The 23821-nt window shown below is 58.3% G+C and overlaps 1 protein-coding gene across 1 annotated transcript; it reads right to left on the bottom strand.

The window, feature by feature from the left end:
- Positions 1-17116: 17116 nt before the first annotated feature.
- Positions 17117-22139, bottom strand: LOC119089499 (myc proto-oncogene protein). Its single transcript, XM_037212223.1, has 3 exons — positions 21987-22139; positions 20818-21633; positions 17117-18960 (listed from the first exon to the last, which is right to left on the bottom strand). The coding sequence occupies exons 2-3, from the start codon at positions 21629-21631 to the stop codon at positions 18518-18520; spliced, it is 1257 nt and encodes a 418-aa protein (XP_037068118.1). The 5' UTR covers positions 21632-21633; positions 21987-22139; the 3' UTR covers positions 17117-18517.
- Between the last annotated feature and the right edge of the window lie 1682 nt (positions 22140-23821).

The following is a 23821-nucleotide window of genomic DNA, read 5'->3' as shown; positions in this document are numbered from 1 at the left end:
ATTGAAGCTTACAACGTACCTTTGAACCCTGCAGCGTCCAAAGGCACTTCTTTCGGATGCGTCGCCATCTTCGTCCACCTGTTGGCCACGCCTTGTGTTAGCCGCGGCCTGACGCCGCGCGCCCTATGGAGACTGCAACGCCTGGCGTCGGGGCTTTTGGTGCTGAGATTTGCGACCGCGCATGTTCAAAATTGTGTTACATAATTTGTATTAGTAATTTATTCTTGACTGAATGTTGAACATTTCCAGAGAAACATGGGTTGGCCATGTTCATACAAATTATTGACCCATTTCAATCTCAAAATTACATTGGTGAGATCCTTATATCTCCGTGGCACCCAGATTAAAATTCTGGCAAAGCTTCTGAGCTCTGTTGGTTTAGGAGTTCAACTGGATTTTTATGAAAAATGGTCCGGTGAACCAGTTTAAAATGAAGAGCGCCGGCGATTTATTTCATGCAGCCGCCTAACGCATAATTTCTTCAGCTTGCTGACTAAACGAGTAGCTCTGACGAATCAGGCATAATTGATCCCGCGGTAACTTCTGGCCTCTGTTCCTTATCGGTCATAAAAGTTGCAGATAAAAAGTGACGAAGAAAAGCATGCCCTCATTAACAAGTGAGCCATATCTGGCGATTTTGTTGTTTTGGGGGAGGATGCTTTTACTATCAGGGGGCCCTTTGTCCCAGTTCCCCTCGCCATGACCCTGGCTGCACCCCATATCATAAAGCATCACTGCGCCATCAGCTCACCGGCACCAATGCCAGGCGCGCACGTATGGTGTCTGAGCTGGTCGTGCGCACCGACAAAATGCATGATGTTGATTAAATGTAATAATGAGCAGTACATTGTCCTCAAATGGTGCGGCATGCGCGCTAGTCATTGCAATGGCCTCGTCGGCACTTAAACGAATCCATCAGCTGGCTTGATGCGGAGCGCCACAATGCCCGCCGGCCGGCCGCCGCCAATCGGTAATATATCTGTCCGGCGGAAGTGCCCGACGTGCCATTGCACGAGCCTGGCTGTGTGCACGTGACCGCGCTGCGGCGGGAGCCGCTGCTGGCGCCGCCGCTCGTAATCCGATATATTAGGCCGGCGATGCCGCGTCGGCGGTCACGGCCGTTGTGGGTGACCCGGGAGTCTTTGCCAGCCGCATTTGTCTCCGTTTAGGTGGCGCAGTGAGCTTTGGCAACCGGAGCTTCCTGGAGTTAGGTCGTGTTCGGTGCACTTTGTTTCAATGCATGCGAGCCTTCCTAGAAGTAAGCCAAATAATTGGTTATACCGGTCTCTACTAATTCGTTGCTGCGTTCCATTATAATGAATTGCCCTGAATTCTTGCTGTCCAACTTACGGCTGGGGACAGGGAAACAATGTGGACACTCCCGCCTCCTCTGACACTGGAATGCGTTTTGTGATAGCGTCAGACTTTCTGTTGTCGCTGGAGTCGAACTAATCTAAATGAAACGAGCACTGTTTCCGAATGTTTCGAGATGTGATTCTGAAGTTTAAATGCAGCTGGCATGCCACATCCTGGTATGGAACGCCGCAGACACCATGCTGGGCGTGATGCGTGCATCTGCATAGCCAATCGAGCAAAAAATTCTGACTGGAGGTTTAATTAATAAATACAAAGTGAAGCGGGGCCATGTCAGTCCAGGGATTACAACAAAACTGCCTATGCGCGATGTGAAAAGCTCTGATGAATTCATGCCAGTACGCAACGATGCACATTGGTGATAAGTGACGTTAACCCACAGTTGCAAAGACAGGATTTTGCCCTCAACGGGAGCCAAATCTTCGTAGAGGGACCGTTTTCAGCCAAGGGGGCAACTCTGTCGGCCTTGAGCCCTGATTTTGAGTTCTCAGAACCTTTTTCAGAGAACCTTGGACATCATGATCACGTTTCGCTGACTCAAGGGCTCGTTATGTTCGAGAAGACTTTTCAAACATTTGGATATTTTTAACTGTTATAAAGTACCGAGGACTTCTGCCCCCAGGGTCCCACCACTGATTATTGCGGAAGATATAAGGGCATGACCTTAAAATCACTTTTCCCGGCTATGTCACAGCCCAATCACCAGTCCCTTTACCACTAAATCTATGTGCATTGTGTGATCAGAAACGGTTAAAGGGAGTGTATCACATTTGTGTGAGGTATGGAACTTAAAAAGCCATCTTGAAGGTCCTTTGCCGCAGTTCACAGCTCTACCAGTTTAAGACCTAAACTCCCCTAGTTTCTGAACTATACGACTGTAAAGAAGTGCATACTTTTTGTGCTGGCTATTTCAAGGTCACCTAGGCGTTCATGACGCCATAATAACGTCCTTCAAAGCCTGTTATGCCACTGAACATGCAGCGATCCAGGCCAAGAAAAACAATAATTTTGGGGTTGTTCATGTCAGGCGTTCGTGACGGCGATTTCAAGACATCAAGACCGTCAGTTGGCTCTCAATCAAAGGAAGCGATGACACAATCAATGGGGTATTGAGGAGCATATTCACTAAGCAGAAAAATTTTGTGGTCTAGAGCGGCCTTTTCCACTTAGAAGTAAACAGATAGATGTGAGCTCACTTTATCGCATCTGATAATACTATTAACGGTTATAGACAGTTTTTAAACTTGTGGCTCACAAGAGACGCTTGTTGAATACAATTCGAACGGATTATTACTTTGTTGTCTAGTGCCGAAATATCATTTTTGAACTTGTAGTAGACAATAAATACTTTTTTAGTACAATTCCAACGAATTATTGCGTCTTCTTGCAGCATGGTTTGAAAAGAGACTAGATTGCATTGGTAAGCTGAGAATCCGGATCTCTGCGCTGGTCGGCAGATTGACATCGCTAGCGGAGAGTCTGTCCGTCCGACATTGCTGACACACTTTTCCCTGTCCGTATCCGATCCAGGGGAACATTTACGGGTGTTCCATGCTTGAATAATAGGGCTTAGAGAGACTCACACGCTGTTCTAGCCTATCAGCTAGTCTTTTACACCCTGTTTCGGCGAGACTGCAGGGGGTGTAAACACCGGCAACACATGTTTACGTCATGTGTCCGAAAGGCTGACGGCAAAAAGACAGCCCCAAAGCGATTTTTTCACAGCTATCATCGACTGCAATACCATCTCGGCATCTCCACACGACAAGCACTTCCTGCCGCCAGCACTACACGCGATGTCTCGTGGCATGCGTAGCAGCCGGACCGCGGTCGGCCGCCGCCGCCGCCGTCATCACAGGCCCCAGCCGGCCGCAGGAAGTGTCCATCCGTCGTCCGCGCCGCGTCGCTCCTCCGGTACCGATCCTATCACCGCTCGGGCGGCGCCGGGCCACGTTAGCCGGCCATTTCGCAACAACGGACACGATCCGCCCCAGCCCAGGTCCGCCAGACACCGCACCGGCGGCGCTCTTCCCGAGAAGGCAGATAGTCCCGCAGCCGGTGGCGTAACTTCCTGCGAGCCGGTCGCGGGCTGGGAGATAGCGGGGGGCGCCGGCGGCGGCGGCCGCGGCAGCCACGGGCGAGGGACGGCCGCCGCCGCCGACGCTGACTCTGATGCGCTCAGTCGACTCCGGCTTCGGGCCGCCGAGTGCAGGCAAGGTACGCGCCTTGCTCGCTGGTCCAAGTATTCGCCCGAAACGAACGCGGCGGACTCCTATCCCGTGGTGACCGGACGACGGGCTGCCCGTCACTTTCACCGTTGACCAATGTTTGCGGAGCAGAAGATAAACGTTTTACGCTTATCGGAACGGCACAACAAGTCTCAACAAAAGGAACAAGTGAATTGCAACCCGGCATCCACTCTATCCACCCTGCCCCTCCCCAAGTCCACCACCGGACGCCCCGTCCCCCTACCCCAACCGGGACCGCCGCTGTCGAGCACGCAGCCCCCAGGCCTCGTGTGCATGACAGCGTATCCGGCCGCAGCTCAGTTTGAATGGCGATATCAGCCCCCCCAGCACGGCCGTCGAGTTCAGCTGAGGACGGTTCCGTATGAAACACTATCGGGCCGCCGCCGCCAGCCGCGTCGCCGCCGCTCTGGTAGCAGTCTCGAGGGCGTGCGATGCCATGTATGTCCGGATCAAGCGTGCTGCTGCCTGTGAGCGCGCAGAACAGCGTTTGGCCACGCGACTGCGTGGCCAAACGCTCCCCTGCGGAGCAGGAGAGCGTACATAGGTCAACAACTATCAAAGTACAGGTGGTTTACGGGGTTTAGAGTGGCGACGAAACGGTGAGCGAGACGGCGACGCGGGGGCAGAAGGGCTCGAGCGGTACGGTGGAGTCTTTCTGGGACCTGAGCTGGCTGGTTCTCAAAGCATTAGGTTTCAAGCTTGACAAGATCAGTTCTAGGCATCACCCTTTTCAATTGTTGGAAGACAAGGACTTCTTGGTTATTTCGAGCGAGCGTCCTGGGAATTCCGATTGGATAACTTCGCCTGCACTGGAAGCTCACATCGCAACTGCATGCTGACGTCACTTGATCTGGCCTCTTCTCCTCGACCTTTGCTTTATCCTGCATTCCAAAACATCGCTGTGTTGCCTAAACTACGATCGTCAGCCATGAGCTGGCCGTTGGTCTGTCGTGCGCCGCGGCTGGGGGCGCTCTGGGCATCTGCACAAATCTCGGTTCGGGCGCCCCACGGGGTGTGTCTTGGCGTGGGAAATAGCCCGGGATGGTTGCCGCGTTACCCGACTTTTGTCACTTCGCCTCTATCCTCCAGCTCTCAAATGATTAAGGCTGGCCGCCAGAGTCTCTGAACCAGCCAAACCAAGTTTGCCGACAGACGCGAGCGCGTGAGCTCCCCGCGTCCGTCGTCGATCCTCGCCCTCCTGGAACACCGAGCTCAAAAACGTCTGCGCAGCTGCTGCATGACCGCGCATACCTCCGGAGCATGTGGTGTGATTGTGCTCTTGCAGCCCGACGACCGAAGTGATAGCAAGTTCCGACTTCCCAGCACCTCTCACTGACAGCTGAAAGCCCGCTCAGAAACGTTCCGGACTCTGTCGGCCATTGACGTCGGCCGATCCGGCAGTAAGGCCCCTTCGACTGGCCTTATTTGACAGAACCAGCCGTCACCGACGCACCGCTGGACACCAGCCGTCAGCGTCAGCTGACGCATGATTACGATACACCCCGAAACCAACGCTGATGGACAGCAGAAGCTCGGCTACGTGGACACGAATCCATCGGGTGTATTTGCCGTAGATTAAAATGATACGGCCGCTATCCGTCCCCATGCATAGCCCATGAGCCTAATACATGCGATCGCGGGTTGACAAACAGGGTCTTAGCGGATGCCGAGCTCGCGGACTAACCACAGTCAACTCGTCATGACAGCATCAGCACCGCTGTGGCTTGTCTCAATTGGTGTCCTTATGATGGTGATGGATGCATCTGCCGGCCGCATGCAAACAGCCACGGTTCAACGATGGGCGGTGTAGCTTGTCTGCCGCACGAGCTGTCTGAAGCCGGAGTGTGGACGAGAGAGAGAGAGAGGGGCGGGGGAGATAGGAGGAGAGAGGAGAAGAGAGATGGAGAGAGAGAGAGCGAGAGGAGAGAGAGCGAGAGGAGAGAAGAGAGAGAGAGAGAGAGAGAGGAGAGAGAGAGACGAGAGAGAGAGAGAGAGAGGAGAGAGAGAGAAGAGAGAGAGAGAGGAGAGAGAGAGAGAGAGAGAGAGAGAGAACGAGAGAGGCGGGCGGGCAGACAGAGACAGAGAAAGAGAGAGAGAGGGAGAAGAAAGAGGGGAGAAAGAGAGGAGAGAGAGAGTGCGTGAGTTACGGTGGGAGAGCGAGAGCATGCACGTGTGCGTGGTGACGCACATGCGTGTGTGCGTGCTGACAAATGACATCCTGTGTGAAACGGCACAAGGACGCACTTCGCGGTGACCAGTCTTTTGCACTTGTGCGGTGGCTTTGGAAGCGTTCGCAGGGGTGATAATATTCTACTTGCCACAATGACAGAGAAGGCAGCTGCCATACTGTGAACTAGCTGGTCGCCAGGCGTGTAGTGTCCTGACTCAGCTTGGAGTCTGGACGATAGTGTTCGTGCCCCAGCATCGGTGGTGTTCGTGCCCCGTGCCCCAGCCTCGGTGGTGTTCGTGCCCCAGCCTGTCCCAAAGCTAAGAACACATTCATCTGCTGCTTTGCGTCGCCTTTTTGCAGGGGGGCTGGACGTAAATTCGAGGACACAGAAGTCAATGAGCGGTTCAGGGCTTGTCACGACTAGATGTCAAGTATCAGGTCGGGAGATAATATGACGTCAGGAGAGTGCCCAATGCTGCGATCGCCGTTGCACTCTGAAAATTACGTCAGTTTTATTTTACTGCCGTAAAGTAAGAGATTACCTTTCCCAAAACGGTTATGAGTCTTCGATGCTCCGGGATTAACAGGAGGATTAGGATTGACAAACATTTAGTAAAATGGCATCAGTTTTGGCCACTAGCGACGGTAGACCTTCTGGCAACGAGATAACGCCATGAACGTAATATTTCGGTACGAAAAACCAAATTTGTGCGCATGGACGATTTCAATGGGTCACCGTGTTCCTTCTCAATATCTTCCTCAGTTTGTGGTTTACAGCCACGATACAGGCCAGGGATAGCTGCTTCGCTCATTGCTGTTTGCGGTGCTTCAAATTTTACCTGAAAATAACGTACTTCATTGGAAGGACTCAAGCTCCATCGTAGGGACGAGTAGCCCCCCCCCCCCCCTTCCCGGGATGACTCTGAACGCGATCTTGCACCCCTACTCACCTATCTCTGAAGCTAAAGCCTGGCGGTGACTCGGAGACTTCGCGTCGCCCACCAGCCGTCCTCAGGGTCCGGCCATCAGCGGTCCCCCCCCCCTGCCCCCCTCGTCACAGTGGGCGCGATCAGCTGCATTACTGCAGGTCGTTGTTGGCATTCCGTTCCGGCGTTCCGTTTTTGCGGTCGGCCCTGCAGCCGGCCGACGTCCGGCGTGACGGCGGGGTTGTCCGCGACGGATTCGATCCAGATCCAGATCCCATCGAGATCCGACGCGCGGCGCCGCGCCGGTGCAGGGCCACACGCTGCGCGACAGGCAGCAACAGCAGCGGCACCCGCCGCTGAATGATGCGCTCTTCGAGCGGGCAGACAGATGCTGGGCGGCCTCCCAGCCGTCTGAATCGTTAGCGTCGCGTTGTGCGTGAACAACAACCGGCGCCGACTTGGAACTTTTGGAACGCAGCTGCGCACGACCGGGTCGGCACGCGTTTCAGCAGAGGGGTGCGGTGCACGTGCGTGAGTGCGCACGTCTTGCGTGGCGCGCGGCGAGACGCGCGGTGCAGGCCTCGGCGGGCCACCTCACGCTTGTTCTACGCATCAGTCTGCCACTGGCACCACCATCCCCGACCGACGGCGACGCCTGAGCCCGTGCCGCCCCTCCCCTCCCCCTCCCCCCACCACTATCGGTAGGACGCAGGGGTGCGCCGCGTCCAGCCCAGAGCAGGCCGTCGTTTCTGAAGCACGCTGGATGAGTGACGACATCGACTGCTTGACTTCATGGGCGACATCGACTGCTGCGCTTCGTAGGCGACTGCCAGCTGCTGCCATCCATACAGCTCCTCGGAAGCCGAATCACTTTGCCTCGTTTCAGCGCACAGTGATGGGCCCCAGGGATCCACCGTAAAGTGTCCCTGGCCGAATGTCGTCGTAACGTCAGCACAAATGACGCACATGTGTGCGTGACGTGTCCGACGCAGGAAGCATGCATAGATGACCTGGTATAAAACTGAACCAGACATCAGCGTCCCGGGACTCGGCGATCGAGTCACTTGTGCTTTTTGAAAACGCCGCTGGAATATGGTCCTCTTTGAAAAAAATGAACGTGCTAGACCGGCAGATGCAAAAATTCCTCACAACATGAATGAATGTGCCCTTTCGTATGCACACAGAACCACGCTGATATATTTTTGGGCTGAGGGGTTGAGCACAATAAATGGTTGCCTGGCAAACAGTGATCTGACTTTCTAACTTTTGCTTAGTGGTGTAAGATCGCATTCCATAGTGACTTGCCGTTAAGTGTACAACTGGAATTGAATTGCTTTGAAGACGGGGTAGCGTATGCCTGTGGTTTTGAGGGGAAGGTATACGAGACTAAAGGGGAAAGCGCAAATGGCTTGGCATCGCTACAATCCAGTAAGCACCCGTAAAAATACCGCTGGGAGCCGTTTCTTCCAACACAGCGTCTCCGAGCTCATTTGGACCACCGTCCAAGTAATGTTTGCTGAAAACCTAGCCGGGAACGAGTCGGCGGGCGCCCAAAATTAACGCACCCTTTCACTGCGGCTAAAAACACGTCCACCGCACCGGATTAGCTCCTGCCGTGAATAGCCGTGACTGAAGGCCCCACATCGGGGGCGTCGCGGCCCGGCGATGCCTGCCGATAACGGTCCCGAGTGAATGCTGACGGGGCAGGGGGCCGCGCCGACCCAGGGGTCACGCCAGGGACTAGGGGCCAGGGGTCGGCCGGCCCGCGCGCGGGACGCCAGGTTCTGCCGCCCTCCCCGCCGGTGAAAGTGGCGTCGGCGCCGGCTGACCGCGCTCGATCCGGCGCCGTTGACAGCCGCGCCGAAGAAACGCGCCGCCGCACTCCCGCCACGCCCCGGGCGCTGGCATTCCAGAGGCCGGCGCCGTATCCCGGCCGAGCCGGCCAGCTCGCGGCCGCGGGCCCGGCGGTCGGGCCCAGCGCGCCCCGGGGCGATGACATTCCAGAGGCCGGCGCCGTGTCCCGGCCGAGTCGGCCAGCTCGCGGCCGCGGGCCCGGCGGTCGGGACCAGCGCGCCCCGGGCGGGAAGCGGGACGGGCAGCCACTACGGCTGCGTTCGCCGGCGGCTCGACGGTCTGCGAGCTGATTTGCGAGTTGCAGTCAGCCGTCGTCGTATTTTTCTCGCGAAATGACAGGGAGCTGGAGCTGCGGCGGTGTCTTTAGATACGGCCTCCGAGCTTTTCGTGAATTACCGAAGGCTTTACGTGAATACTGGATCAATTGCGGACGGGGTTTCCTTCAGCTCCGGCTCTGGCCGAATCCACTGAACACTCCTTCTGAGCCGGTGCCGGAACTTGATTTACCTGGAAATTCCTCACGTAGGCCATACCATCTATGGGAAAATTAGATGGTTATTTTGCCTGCAAAACTGCTGTGAAAACGCTGTGTGGGAAGAGGTAACAAAAAGACCTTCCGTTCGCCAAAACACCACCGTGGTTGTGATTACGGATCGTGTCCTAGAGGATGCGTGCCTGGACGTTAGTGAGACAGCATGCCATTATCCAGTCCTAAATTTTGCAGATTATTCTGCTCCCTCATTATTTTGTTCTCCTTTGACAAACAGCAGTGTTGTGGGAAGCGGCCAAGAACCTCTCCCCGATCACTTCGTATCACGGACCATGACGTGATGAGCTTGTATTTGCTACCTGAAGCTGTACCCGGAGCTCTGCTCGGAGTTCCCAACTCTGGCAGCCCATCTGCTGGCGATGCTCAGGCATTGCTGACGACCGTCCGTAATTTGTCCCGACGCCGGTGCCGCAGTTCAGGCCTCACTTCAAGCTCGAGGACGACGCCTTTGGCGGGTCCAAACCTGCGCCCCCCCCCCCCCCCGCCCCGGTCGGAATGCTTCCGGGCCATGCCTGCCCCGTCCGAGTAACTGCTGAAATCGCCCGTCTTTGCATGTGACGGAAAGGTCGGCGACGTCAAAGGGAAATCGCAAACTGCCTGACATCGTTTGAAGGTAATTAACTTCCATATAGCACCGTTGAGAAACCGTTACTTACAACCAAACGCCGTCGGGTTCATTTAGACCACCCTCCAGGTAATGTTGTTAATTGCATTCCTCAGGGGCGCAGACGACCGCCAAATCGGAACTAGGGGTGCGTGCTAATGTTCCGGCACGGCGAGCGGTCCCTAGACGGCCCTAGCCTGCAGCGATCAAGAAGCCACCACAGGGTAGCGTCCGGCGTCCCCTCTTGGACCCTCCGGTTGGAGGGACCAGGGGCCTCAACGCGTGAGGCATTGATGGATGGCCCCATGGGACGACGACACCTTAGGACAACCCTTCCCGATCCCGGACACCGCGAGAAGGTCACAAAGAGTGGCCCCGTGGTACGACAGCACCTTTGAGCATCCCTTCCTGAACCGGCCACCGCGATAGGAGCTATTAAGGTTGACCCCGTGGCATAGCCCTTTTTAGCATCTCCTCCTAACCCGGCCACCGCCATAGGGACTACTAAGGGTGGCCCGGTCGCACAGCGCCTTTGAGCATCCCTTCCTGACCCGGCCACTGTGACAGGGGTCACTGGGGGACGATCCCACGACACGGCGGCACCTTCCGGCGCGCCGTGCGGCCCGGGTCCTGACCCTAGGACACCAGGCGATGGGTCAGCAGCGGGGGTGGGGCGGCCGGGTGACACGGCGGCGCCCTTTGGAGCCGCGGCGCTGAGTAATGACGAGCGTGGGCGAGAGCAGCCCAGCTAACGAGCGGCTTGTCAGTGGAGGTGTAATTTACCTGGTTCGGCCGGGCCACGATAAATGGTGTGGCACGGCCGTCAAGTGGCCGCCGCTCCCGCCCGCCACTGGTCAGCGGTCGCCGGGAACGGGGACGGGGGAGAGCGGACCCAGCAGTCGCGGCAGGATGGTGGAACGAGCCGTCAGCGGCGACGCGGGATGGTGGAACGAGCCGTCAGCGGCGGCGGCAGGATGGTGGAACGAGCCGTCAGCGGCGGCGCAGGATGGTAGAACGAGCCGTCAGCGGCGCCGCACGACAACTCGGCCGCCACGTCCCCACGCGGGGCGGTGGAGCCGGTGAACAGATGGGGTTGACTTGTGGACGAGCCCGCTGGCTTGCAAGTCAGGCGCAAATGTGCGAATAGCTGATGAAAGGTGTTTGTTAAATGTTAAATGCATGGCTACTCGTGAGAAAGCTGGACGCCTTCGGTGCCCGCAAATTGCTCCCCTCCCTTCGTCGTATGCTTTTCGTGTGGGGCGCTTCCATTCCATCGTGTGGGGCGCTTCCGTTCCGATGGAATCCCGTCCGCTTCCGTCATACTCTCAACCTGGCCGCGCGGTCCAGATGACTCGAGGGGTCCCTTGAGGGATCGGGACGGTGGTTTTACGGATCCCTTTGCTGACCGCTCTGATCAGTGGACTGACCGGGTGTGACGGCTGCATCGCGGCTTCTGAGGGACCGCCGCACGTCTGTGAGGTCAGCAGGTCAGGCCTCTGAAGGGTCCAGAGGTGGTGCACCAGCGAGCCTCTGAAGGACCGCCCGACGACCAGCGGGTGGGCTCGCGCCCAGTGGTGGTGCACCAGCGCAACACGCCGCCGAGAAATAGCGAGCGGGCGAGAGCATCAGCGGGCCCGATTAAAAGAGCTCTCTGAAATTTCGGCATCAAGCTAAGAAACCAGAAAGCGAATCAATAGACCAAGGGGTGCTGGGCGTGGCCTGAGAATGCAGACGAATGAACAAGCCAATCATCGAATCACGGCAGGTGTATCGGCTCGGCTGTCTTAGACACAGGACGACCCTCGGATCGTCCTGTGTGTCCCGTCCAGTCCGTCCCGTCCAGCTCGTGGTGGGTTGGATCCTCTTTAAACAGATTTTGAAAATAGCGGTGCCTAGATCCAGTCGCCATGCAGCGGCCTTCCCTGGATTGCCCTCGCTGCTTGGAAATGCAAGACAATCCCATTTTCCAACCGGAGTCAAGTCTATCGGCGCTGAATCGCATTCGTGCCGTGCTGTCGACAGCGGCGGAAAGTTGCAATTGTTCTCAGCATTCGGGCCACCCCCGGGCACAGCGGCGACACGCGAGCCGCGCCGCGCGACCGATCTCGCCCAACACCGGGCCGGACAGCGGGCCTCCACCCGAGGAAAGTCGCCGCTGATGGGCGCCGAGAATGAAGCCAAAAGTCCTGCAGGAGTCGTGGCTCGCCCCAGCGGCGACCCGCCCGTCCAGTGGCGCATGTTGTGCTGCCCACCGCGTAGCGTACGGTACTTTCCGGTACCCGTCCATAGAGCGAATATCCATGCCGAGGTCGCTTGCCTCTGTCCGATCGATAATCGCGGCAGGGTTTTTGTTTGACGTAAATGACTGCCGTACTCCACAGCGCCATTCTCTTTCGACCATTGGCTCGGCTGTGACCGCGCCTGCCGTCCCCGGAGCTGAGCGACGAGCCGCCGCGCTGTGTCGCCCTGCGTCGCCGACCGTTCCGGCTGGTTGTCCGAGTGGCTGCGTCATGCCCGGAGCACTCGGCCGGGCCGGACCGCCCGGGGGTGACCCCGAGGGTGACCCCGGCGGCACCCCCGCCGCGGCCGCTGGCACCCGCCCGGATCCGGCCCGCAGGCGCCGCCGGAGATGGGCCGCCGTCGGCCCGCCGCCGCCGAAATGGGCCGAGGAGAACGGCGGACGGGCCGTACAGAACGGGTGAAACGGAACGAGATGGGTGGAACGGATCGGCGGGCGAGCGGGACGGAACGGGGGAACGGACAAAATAGAATGGGTGAAGCGGAATAAAATGGGTAGAACGGAACGCTGGACGAGCAAAATGGAACGTGCGGATCAGGCGGAATGAAACAGATGGAACGGGGAAGCGGAACAAGGCAAATATAATGAAGAACACGTCGGGCGGAATGAGCAGAAGGGAGCATGTAAAACGGAACGCCCGGCAGGCTTAACAGTGTGCGTGGAGTGGAACGAGTGAAATGGGATAGATCAGAACAGTCAGATATAGGACATGAGTAGCGTTTATCTAACAGTGTCGGCCGTAACGAAGCGCCATGGATCGGGTGGAAAGGGTAGACCGTGAGGGCTCCTGGCGATTGCAACAACATGGATGGAACGAGGAGTGAGACTTCGGCGCAGAGTGGATCGAATGAAGCGTATGAAACAGGGCGAGTGGACCGAAGTGGTGAATGGTGAATGGGCGGCTCTTGGCAATGACGTGAATCGCGGAAATTATGTCAGAAGTTGCCGCTACTCATAGCAGGGCAAGGCTTATGATATCTGATGACACAGCGGAGTTTTCAGCAGTGAAAGATTACACAATCAGGTGTACAGCTCTGCATGGGGTCAACGACAACCAGAATCGCCTCAGCGGGTGATGGCCCACAAATAAACGAAACTAATGGGTACATCGGTCGCTCATTTTTAGAGGTTTAACCCCTATCGCTGCTCACTGGAACCCCTCCAAGCGTCCATGGCGCAACAGCGTCTCGCCGGCGCGCAGATGTGTCGCGGCAGTGTTGTCAAAGATAGCCTATCTTGTTCAAGTAACGACGCTCTGCTGTTGGTCACAGGCTGCGGCCCGACACAAGGCATCGAAGATGTGCCGCTTGCGATGGACAGACGCTGCGTCATTTCAGATCTGACGCAGGAGACGGCGTGGCTGTTGTCAGCAGCGCCAGAGTACGGAGCAGGATTCCAACGTAGAGATTGACGAGGCAGATAGAAACACTTGACCAGTAAAGCGCTCTCACACCCTTTTCCTTGGCCTGGCCACTGGAGTGCTGGATCAACATTGGAGTTTCCGTTATTACATCGGTTTGCACAGCAGGGACTGCCGGAGCAGACGTAAACTCAGGAATAAATGCTGGAGCCTGAACACTCAACGCACGGTTATACAATGGGCAACAGTCCTGCTCCTCTCCAAACATCACACCTCAAATTTATGCGCGCCGGCGCACTTTCTGTTTTTCTTTTCAGCTGGCAGCGACGACAGCCAAGAGGTGGCAGAGGCAGCGGCGGGAGCGTGGCCCGGAGTGCCCCGTGCGCACGTGCTCGCGCCTCCCGCCTGGCTCCGCCTCTGGCCTCAGTGATTGAAGTCGGGCGCACCGGTGGGTGGCAATTTTCCTATTGTTGGCCCTTCGAGGTGTGTTTTCCACGGCCAATTTTCGCCTGTGAGGCGATATCCCTAATTGATAGCCGTGAGCAGGCCCCCCGCCGTACCAATCGGTCACTCTGTGTTAGGCACCGGAGGGGCCTTTTGTCCACGTCAGTCACCACGTGACCTCGTCTGCCGGACCAGACGGCACCGTGATCGGGTGTGATCCGGCTCTATAGGGGTCACATGAGGCCTTAGCTGGGTGTCCGCCGGTTGCCACTGCTGCAGAGAGAAGCACGGAGCCGACCTTTCTGTCGGTTTGCAGCGAGCCTGTACGTGGCCGAGTAGCAACTCGAGCTGGTGTCGAAGGTTGCTGGTCATGCCTGAACTCCACTCACGTTCCCCCACCCTTACATTCCCTCCTCGCGCCACCACATCATTAAAACCTGTTACAAAGGCGCCTTGTCCTTTCTACCGTCAGTTTGGAGTCCAGGGTAAGCGCAACGGACAGGGTTCGAAGTTCAGACCCTTTTTGATGCGCACTTCCCCACGCTCATAGGCAGATCCTGGGGGGGACGGGGTCATGGCCCCCAGAAACTCTGAGAGTATGTTTTGGCCCCCTCCCAAAGCATTCCCAGAACTTCGTAAAAGTTTCGTCTACTCTTGAAAGTAATATCTTATGTTACGAGCTGTGTAAACATGCACACTGTATATAGAAGATTGAAAAGCATTTCGGTGCTTGAATGGTGTCCCTACTAGGTACTCGCGACAGGCACCATGCACTGGACCTCGGATCTCACACCAGCCAGCTGGCGACGAAAGGTTGCCCCCCCCCCAAAAAAAAACAACTCCAGGCTAGATCCGCCGCTGCCCACGCTCCGAGATCTACCAACGCGGGCCGGCCGGCTTTCCGGCGACCGAAATCAGGACATCCATCCCGCGCCGCATCTGGGAAGCCGCGGTGAGATCCATAACCCATATCCATCCATATCCCACCGTGTATCTCCCCGGCGAGGCCCCCCCCCCCCCTCCCCGACGGCCGCAGGCGGTCTCGGCAGATGGAGTCAGCCCGTTTTCGCCTCGCCGCCTGCATACGCGACCTCCCGAGGGCTGATAACGGGCCTCGTCTGCAGGGGCGATATATTGGACGGAGACGCCACCCCCCCCCCCCCCCCTCCGCACACGCCCTGAGCGAGAGGGAGAATGAACAGCGCCTTCATTACGCCGCGCGATCGCCACCCTTCCAACTATGCGCTAATAAGCTACCGGAGAGAGATGGAGCACATAGCGGGCCCGCCGGGCGCGATAGCCCCGCCGCCGCGGCCCGCACCGCCAAAACACCGCGGTCGCCTTTTGGTTCACCGGCCACGCAGTGATCATCGAACTCCTGCATGTTACCAGCGGGGTTTGTTACCCCGTGGCGACGGCCGGCGCGCGCAGCCGCCGCTGCAACCTTGCAGCGCATCGATTGACCCACTGCGAAGACGGCTCATCCCCGACCGCGCCCTTCTCCGCCCTTTGTTCCCTCTCGGCGCGCGCCGGCCGCCGCCCGTCGCGCACTTTCGGCCCGCAGAGGCTGCGGCCGCCGCAGACGCGGACGTTGCGGCGCGCCGCCGCCGGCGGCGTTTTTACCATGTGCGTGGGCGTGCGGTGGCACGGGCCGAAGGCTGGCCGCCAGCTGGCAGGTGTGCGTGTCAGCATGCGCCGACGCACGCGATTGCTCGCGGTATGTAGGTGAGCGCACCTTTCGCTCCTCTCTCCCTCCCGTTCAGGCGGTCGGTGCAGGGGCGCCTTGCTCACGCCGCCTCACTGCAACAGTTTTGTCGACCCCCCCCCCCCCCCTCTCCCCCACACACACACTCCGGCGTTCTGTAGAGGCTCCTGCGGTGAATGCCCGTGTTTATCTGCTTCACTCCCCTCCTCCCCTTCCTCGCCCCTCCGTCCCCCACCTTGGCACGTTTGAAGGCTCGACGCAGGATCGCTTTTGCGTTTTTTTCTGCATGGCCTGCGTTTCCCTGCTGCCTCCTTCCCGCTGAGGCTCCGGCGCGAGAGTAGCCTCCGCGATTTCCCGCGTTACCCCCGACCTGCGTGTGCCTCCGCCGGAGCTGCGGTCCGGCCGCGACTCCGTGCCGCTCCTCTCTCCGCTCCGCTCCTCTCTCCCTCCGCCGTGTTTACACCGGACGGCGGCGGTGGCCGGCCGGCGCGTCTGCGTACCGTGCGGCGTACGCTCCAGCGCCGCCCGCCGGAGCTCATCCGACCGCCGCCACTGCCTGGCAACAGGGCAGACGCGACGACAACAGGAGCGCCGCGCGCCGACGCGGCGCCGGCGCCGGCGCTCCGGACGTAACGGGAGCTCTGTCGTCTCGCCGCCGCCGGACGGGGGCGGGGGCTCGGCGGCTACGCCACTTCGGCGGAGTGAGTCGCCACTCCCGGGTGTACGGCGGGTGGGACGGCGGCGGGTGGCGGTTGCACGGCGCGTGTGAGCAGACGCAGCTGTCGCTTCACGACCCACAAACGCGTGAGATCGAGGCGGGCGGCGTACCTGAGCGCGCCAGAGGCACTATTTCATGCTGCGGTGCGACGCGACCGGCCGCCGACAAAGCGTTCTCACCGCACCGGCACAGTAATAAATATTATCTCTAATAGCCACTAGATGAGCCTACCTTCCGTATTCCGCTGTAGCAATGAAGCCCCATCCCCATAGCGTGGCCGCCCGGCGCTCGGGGATTGGCACACCCTTTCCTGCGTCCCGATAACCCCCGACGTAGCATCATTCCCTGCCGTAGTACTACGATCGTCTCACCTAAAGCCCTTGTGTCGCGCCAGCGCCCTCTCCCGCACGTAACAGCTCTCTCCCGCGCGCAGCACAACAATCGCCTTCCGCCACGCCTCCCTCCCCCTCGCCTCGGCCGTGGCACTACACCAGCTTTTTTTTCTTCTCCGGCGCGCCGAAGGCCTCCCAGCGCACGACCCCCGGGCAGTAGTACTCTACCGGGAGTGCCGCCGTGTGTCTCCCCTCCGCCATAGTACGTCGCGGCGGCCGGGCGGGGCCGCCGCCAACTGACGTCACAGTCTGGCCGGGCATCGATCGCCCGAGGGCCTCTCCATGTCACGGTCGCCGGCCGCGCCGAGCGCATCGCCGCCGAACCTCGCCAACAGCCGGCGCCCGGGTCCCGCACGTGCCCGCACCGGCACCCTCTCCACTGCAGCGATGGTGCAGTGCCGCTCGGCTCGTGCCTGCTAGTCGCCGATCAGTGGCGCCTCCTCCCAGGCGTTGGGTTGAACAAACAGCGACTTAGTTCCAGTGATATATTTTACTCCACGTAGCTATGTGACCGACTGCTACACTACCTAGAAAGCAAATATCCGCACACAATATAAAACTAAGTACCTTTCCTGTCTTTTACATGCAGCACACTTCGGCCCGAGGGTACGAAAGGAACATACTTAATTTGGCACAAAACAATTTAACGCGCAAGTGGTTTGTCCTTCCTACGTTCGCGTCCGCCTCTGGCGTCGTCCCGGGGAACCAGGCTCCTCCACGCTCAATATAATTAATCTATGCTTTGTACTAGCGCCCGTTCCCTGGGATGGCACCACGAAGGCGAATCACGGCAGTCAAAATGCGAGGCAAGTGGTCCCTTGACGAGTCCCGAATCGACGCAGGAAGCCGCCGAGGCGAGCCGGGAGGGCGCGCCCGCCCGACTCACCCGCCGCCGAAGAGCGCGACAGGTAACGAAAGGAGACGCGTCAAGAAGGCGTTAGGAAATGCGCCACACAGTGCCCTGGGCCGATAACCACCTCCCTGTACACAAGCGTGCTGGCCGAGGCCCGGACGCTCGCCAACTGGGGTCCGCCGCCAGCCGCTACACCCGAACCACACGCACAAAATATATCGATAAAAAACTACCGGACTCTTAACTGTAAATATACACAGTTTACATTGTGCGCAAAGCACAAGGCCAACGCGGAGCGCGAGGACACGGCGCAATTCTGACGTTCCCACTGTCGCCGGTCGCCAGCCAGCCAATGCCCAGCCTCCGCGGCGAAAGGCCCACAACGCCGCGCGAGCTACGGTACAATTTAAATCATATCCAACATACAACTCTGGTTTACATATCTACAGGACTGCCGTGACCAGGTGTGCCCGCTGTGTACAAAACCAATCGGCAAGTCCATCACGCCAATTTGGATGGTGGGTCCAGAAAATTTGTTGCTAATGACTATGTGTACCTGAGACGCCAGTTGTCACCACTGACCATAGCCACACCGATGAACAAGCCTGCAGCGGGCCACTGAAGCAGAACAAGCTCTCTCTCACACACACGCACACTTAAACGTACACCGTCGACCCATCGCCGCGCTTCAAGACTGCGACAGTTCGGGTTCACCCCGCGCCTTGAGCAACGAAAGGGGGCCGCAAAGACTCCAAATCAAGTGCTTTTTCTCAACGCAACTACTTCTACCGGCAAAACAACAGAAACACACTTCCAAGCTCTCTTAAACTAAAGAAGCTTCTCGTTAAAAGCGAACTAACCGGCCAACTGCATTATTCTTCAGCGCGACGCGGGTGCACACCAGCATATGACGGGATGAGTCGATAACGTCGGGCCCGACGGCGCCGCGCACGCCGCCGCTCCCACCGCCCGCACGATAATGAAATTTATTCGAGTCTGTCGCGCTGGCTGGGCGGCGCCTAACGCGCGCGCTCCAGCGCCTCCAGTCGCCGCTGCAGCGCGGCCCGCTGCTCCTCCAGCCGGCGCTTCTGCTTCGTGAGCGCCTCGTCCTTGCCGCGCAGCATCAGGCAGTACTTGGCCGCCTCGCGCAGCACCGTGATCTTGGGTGCCTTATCGTTGCCGGCCGTGTCGGGCACGAGGCGGCGCAGGCTGTTGAGCGCGCCGCGAAGCAGGTCGCGCCGCAGTCGCTCCATGTTGTTGTGGTTGTTGCGCCGCTCCGGCGGCGGCTGGTCGTCGTCCGACGGCATGCGACACCGGTCGCTGCGGTACTTGTGCACGCCGACGCGCTTGCGCGCCTTGAGCGGCCGGTGCAGCAGCCGCTCAGAGAGCGCAAGAGAGTCGACAGGAGCGCGCCGCTGGCGCCCCAAGCTGAGCCGCGCCGAGCGCCCGTCGTTGTCATCCTCTGCAAAAGAGAGAAGAGGCACCGGTCAGTTGCCGCCGACGCGGACAGAGCGGGCGGAGCATGACGCGAGAGGAACTGTCCGACGGCCAGCCGCGTGCCGCGCCGTAAAAAGACCGTCCCGCCCTCCCACGCGTGCCTTTTTGACGGGCGGCGGCGCTGGCGCGCCTGACGCCGTGGCAAAAACGGCGCGTGATCCCACGGCTGGACGGCGGGCCTATTTCGGTGGCGGCGCGACGCGGCCCGGCCGGCAGAGGCGCGTTATTCAGCGACGGCCGGCCGGTCGGCGGCGCTCGCCGCCTGTTACTACGGCGCATGACCTCGGCGGGCGTGGCCGGGCCACCGATCGACCGCGGCGCGCCCCGGCCGCCGCGCCGCAGACGGCAGCCGATTGGGCGCTGCGCCGCCAGACACGCTGACGTCGGGAGCGCGCTATTTTCGTGGCGCGCACAGTCGGTGTCGGACGCGGCTGGGCGAGCGGCCTCCTCACCGGGCGCCGGCGGCCGCAGACCCGGGCGGCCGGGCGCTGGCAGCCGTCGGCCCGGCCCAGACACTTCAGCCGGCGGCCGACGACGCGCCAGACGGGCGCGGCCGCCGCCGCCCGGTAACCGGGCGGAAGCCGCGCAAGCGCCGACCGTGGGCGCGCACATCGATTTGCCGCCCAGCCGTGCCGTGCGTGATCGACTACTACGCGCCACGAGAGCGCGTAGCATCGATCCAGCGTGCGCAGACGGGAGGCTCCGCCGACCGTCTCCGGCAATCTGCCTCCGCGCGGCTCGGCGCGACAGGCGTGTCAAAAAAAAAAAACACCGCCACCGGCAATGCAGCTCGAGCGAAACTGCCGCCGCCGCCGGCACCGGACGTCTGGCCTTGAACTTGCGCGGTACTCGCGGGAGCGAAACCCCCATTATTTACAATCGCCGCGCCGTAGTACTACACGTTTGTTTTTGTACCCCACAACGCCTCAATGGCCGCCGCAAGAAGTCGGACCAGTGCCAGCAGGCCTGACGAAAAAAAATCGCCGTGTCGGGCGCCGCCAGTAGCCACCGCCACGCGCGCCGGGAACGGGAAAACATCGCGGTTAGACAGTGAAAACTTAGCGGCGAGAGCGCCTTCGTCGCCGGACGCACTGGTGGGTCCCCAGATAGCGCACGGCGCGGCACGCGCGCTTTTCCGCCGCCCGTCCGGGGCAGCCATTTATCACGGACGGCCGCCGGCCGGCAGGTGGATGCATTGACTTGGCTGGTCACGCGGAACGCTATCAAGGACAACAAAAGAGTTGAGCGGCCGTCGAGCGTGCCCGCGAATGCCGCCTATGCTCCGACGCAGGCACAGCGGCTCATTACGTGGCCCGCTGAGAGACGGCCGGCGTGTGTCGCTGCGCAGGCGAGCTAATGAGCAGCGCCGCGTCAACACGAGCCATTATCGCCGATTCACGCATGGGGGAGGCGGGGAGCGCACAGCTCACAGCCCAGCACACAGCTCGGCTGTTGAAGGAAACGTCCCGGCAAGCGGCGTCGCGAAAAACCACCGGCGCGAGCGACACGTACGCGCCGCACGCGCCCATTGATTACGTATAGCACACTCAGCATGGTCCATGGCCTCGTCCGCCGCGCGCCGGCCAGCGCCCGTTCCCGCCAAAAACGGGCGCTCCGCCGGCTGGTCGGCGAACGTGATTGGCTGAGGCCCGACCGTCAAGGTCAGTCCGACCGCCGGGTACCGGCGTAGCACCGCCGCCGGCAATGGGCGCCGGACGGCAGGGATTTACGGGAGCGGACGAGGCGAGGGGATGAAATGCCGTGAGCGGGCGGTGATGCAGGGTGCGGACTAGAAAAATAGCTGGCAGGCAAAATATCTCACCTGAACTCGATTCCGAAGGCGATGGAGAGGGAGTCAGGATCCCGATGCAGTTCGTCGCCGAGTAGCTATGGTCGCCTGAGTAGCTGCTATCCCCGGAAGGCGACGACAGGCTTGCTTTGGACTCCGGGCGGAACGGTGCGCGCGCCACTTTTAAACTGAACTGGTTGCGCTTCAGCAAGCTGCGACCACACATAGTCGAAGCCTGCTCGGGCGCGGAAGGCAGTTTTCTCACAACTTTTTCCTTGGGCACTCTCTGGATCAGGTCGTCACTGTCCGTGAAATGCGACTCCGAGTCGGTCTGCGGGGTGTCAGGTCGGCTGAACTCTACATCGTTCTCGACACTGAGCGCGGGCAGCGGCGACGTGTCCAGCTCAGACATGTCCAGTCGATGCGAGCTGCTGCTACTCCACATACAGTCACTGATCACTTTGTCCTTGTTACTTGCACTATCTTGGCTGCACACCTTCGTCGGCATGTTGAAGATCTGGTTGATATTCACACAGCGCATGGCGTCCTGCTCCGCGGGCTCCCCCAGCTGGTCCTCGACGTCGAACCAATCGAGCAGGGGCAGCTGAGTGGGGCTGCACGAGAGCGCTCCCAGACCGTCACCGAACGTCCGCACTACACCGCACACGTCACAGCCGTCACCCTTGCCGGTGCAAATGTCGTTACCACCGTCCAATATCGGGTAAAACGGATACGGGTCCATAGCGGCGACATCCTCGCTCTTCATGATGGTGTTCAGCTCCTCGTCCATGCAGACGTCGTCCCGAGTAAAAAAATCATCCATGATGTGCTCGATGGTTAAATTCATACCTGTAACAAAACATGGTCTGCTATCAAACCCACCAGGGACAAATACTCAAGTCCTAAAAGCGGATACCTCCCATATCTGAATGTAAAGCAGGCACATCAGTAGACTTCTGCAGCTGGGCAAGGCAACCGGACGCGCAAAATTAAACAGCGCGTGTTCCAAGTTTTCGAGGGCTAGAACCTGCGCAACCAAAGCGGCAATTCACTGAATCATAACACTCAGGTACTAAAAAATGTTAACATAGTTGCATAACTTTTCCGGACAACTACAGGTTCTGCAATAGAACATTTACAAACATTGCGTATAATCACAAAACAATCCTTACGTGAAGAAACCAAAATAATTGTTCGCTTACCTTCATCGGAGAATAACCAGTGAACACAACACCAAACACACTAACTGCTCAACAGTATGGAGTAAAATCACAACTCACGAGCTACCGGCACCGAGAGCGAGGACCAGGCACGTCCCACTCCCAGCGGCCCGCGAACTCGAGTGACTCGTCCGCACTCACACCGACGCAGCACACCCGAGTGCGGGGTCGTCTGCTGCCTTTTTGGCGGGAACGGTAGGTGGCAGCACCGTACGGCGATTACGCGCGGCCGGGCGGTGTTGCCACGGCTCGAGTCTACTATGGAGTACTATGAGCGGACGCTACTCACCTGGCTTCCAACCGAGGCCAAACAGTGAGGCAATTATGTTTCGTAACGAGGGGAAGATGTTCAGCCATAAGTGCTCAAGGATAGGAGCCCTGTAGATTGCGTGTTGAGGTAGAAGGCGGAGCAATTATAACTTTTTAAGATGAACGGGAGGCTGCCAGTCGTTGAGTGTTGAAACCGACATACTTCGTTCGTTGCCCACCCTTAGACAAATATATTTGGCTATGCAATGATGCACTCGCTGCACAGAAATTGGGGGAAAGGTCCAGGTCGTCAAGTCCATTTTCAAGTCAATCCTGCACGCAATCGCACGCACATATTCACCCTGAGATCGGCACGAATTGATAATTTAGGCTGCTTTGAAAATATGTCTGGCGCCAACGTCAGTCATTTGAAGTGGGGAGCAAATGGATATCAAGTAACATTAAATGGAAAGGAGAGGGCATAATGCATAGAAGTTATGAACATCGTGGCAATAGGACGTGTTATACTACATTTACACCTTAGCTTATTTACACCTTAGCTCACTGACCAAATTTGAAAGCAAGCCCTACCGCGCCGGGGAGGTTCACCTGGTTGAAGAGCACCAAATTTTTGATAGGGACGTTGAGCGTGATTCATGTGATGGCGAGCTTAATGACTTTTCCCCAGGTTCACTCAGCTAACTGCGTTCCTCAGCTATGCAAATCGTAAGTAACAACAATTTAAGTAAAGCCGACGATTTGGCATATTGCTCCACCCACCCCATAAACCAGTCGATATCGTCTATGAAAAGTGATTTACATGACCTCATGGCCCCTTTCTAGTTGCGGCTGGGCGTGCGGGTGTGTTATTTCAGCCATTGCATCCTCCGCAGTGCAGCGTGGAAAGGGCCAACCGTCTCGAATGCCCTCTTTCATCGATGGCGTGATATTCCCGACTGGATATGCAAACTTTGGTAGTCAGCACTACATTTAACTGACTGAGCCAGCAGCAATAACAGAAACCCGAACACGCTTCCATTACAGAACCTGTCACTTACATTAAGGGCCTTGAAACTGAATATCAAAATAAAAATTAGTTAAAACTTCAGTTAAAAGAAAATTGCTTAAATTCTGAGCTACAAGCTCTCATCCATACGAGCAAAAAGAAATTCTCTTAAGATGTGACTCTCTAATCTCTTTACGACGATGTGACTGCAGCGGATAGATGACTGAGACTGATGACGACCATGACGCAGCATTAGTTAATTTCATACACCATATCGGTAGGTCTCCATTGTTCCACTGGCTCAGGAGCCCGCGGGATCCATAATTTCGTCTAAACGGGTGATGTATTCCAGAATAACATGCCCGCTATTGGCGGTACGACCACCGGCCACACGCTGATATCCTCAATGACGGGTAACGAAGCGTTCAAACCTCAGACATTCTCGCGCCACCTGGTGCCCACATTCCTGCAAACATATTGAGCGTACTCGCCGACATCGGCACACAAAAACGCGTGAGCAAAGTCACGCAGGGTAAAGCACGTCTACACGCCCCAGCGCAAG

This window comes from Pollicipes pollicipes, unplaced genomic scaffold (genome assembly GCF_011947565.3).
Source record: "Pollicipes pollicipes isolate AB1234 unplaced genomic scaffold, Ppol_2.1 Scaffold_3087;HRSCAF=3621_pilon_pilon_pilon, whole genome shotgun sequence".
NCBI lineage: Eukaryota > Metazoa > Arthropoda > Thecostraca > Pollicipedomorpha > Pollicipedidae > Pollicipes > Pollicipes pollicipes.
The sequence above is the reverse complement of the archived record's forward strand: the minus strand, read 5'-3'. Positions and strand labels throughout refer to the sequence as shown.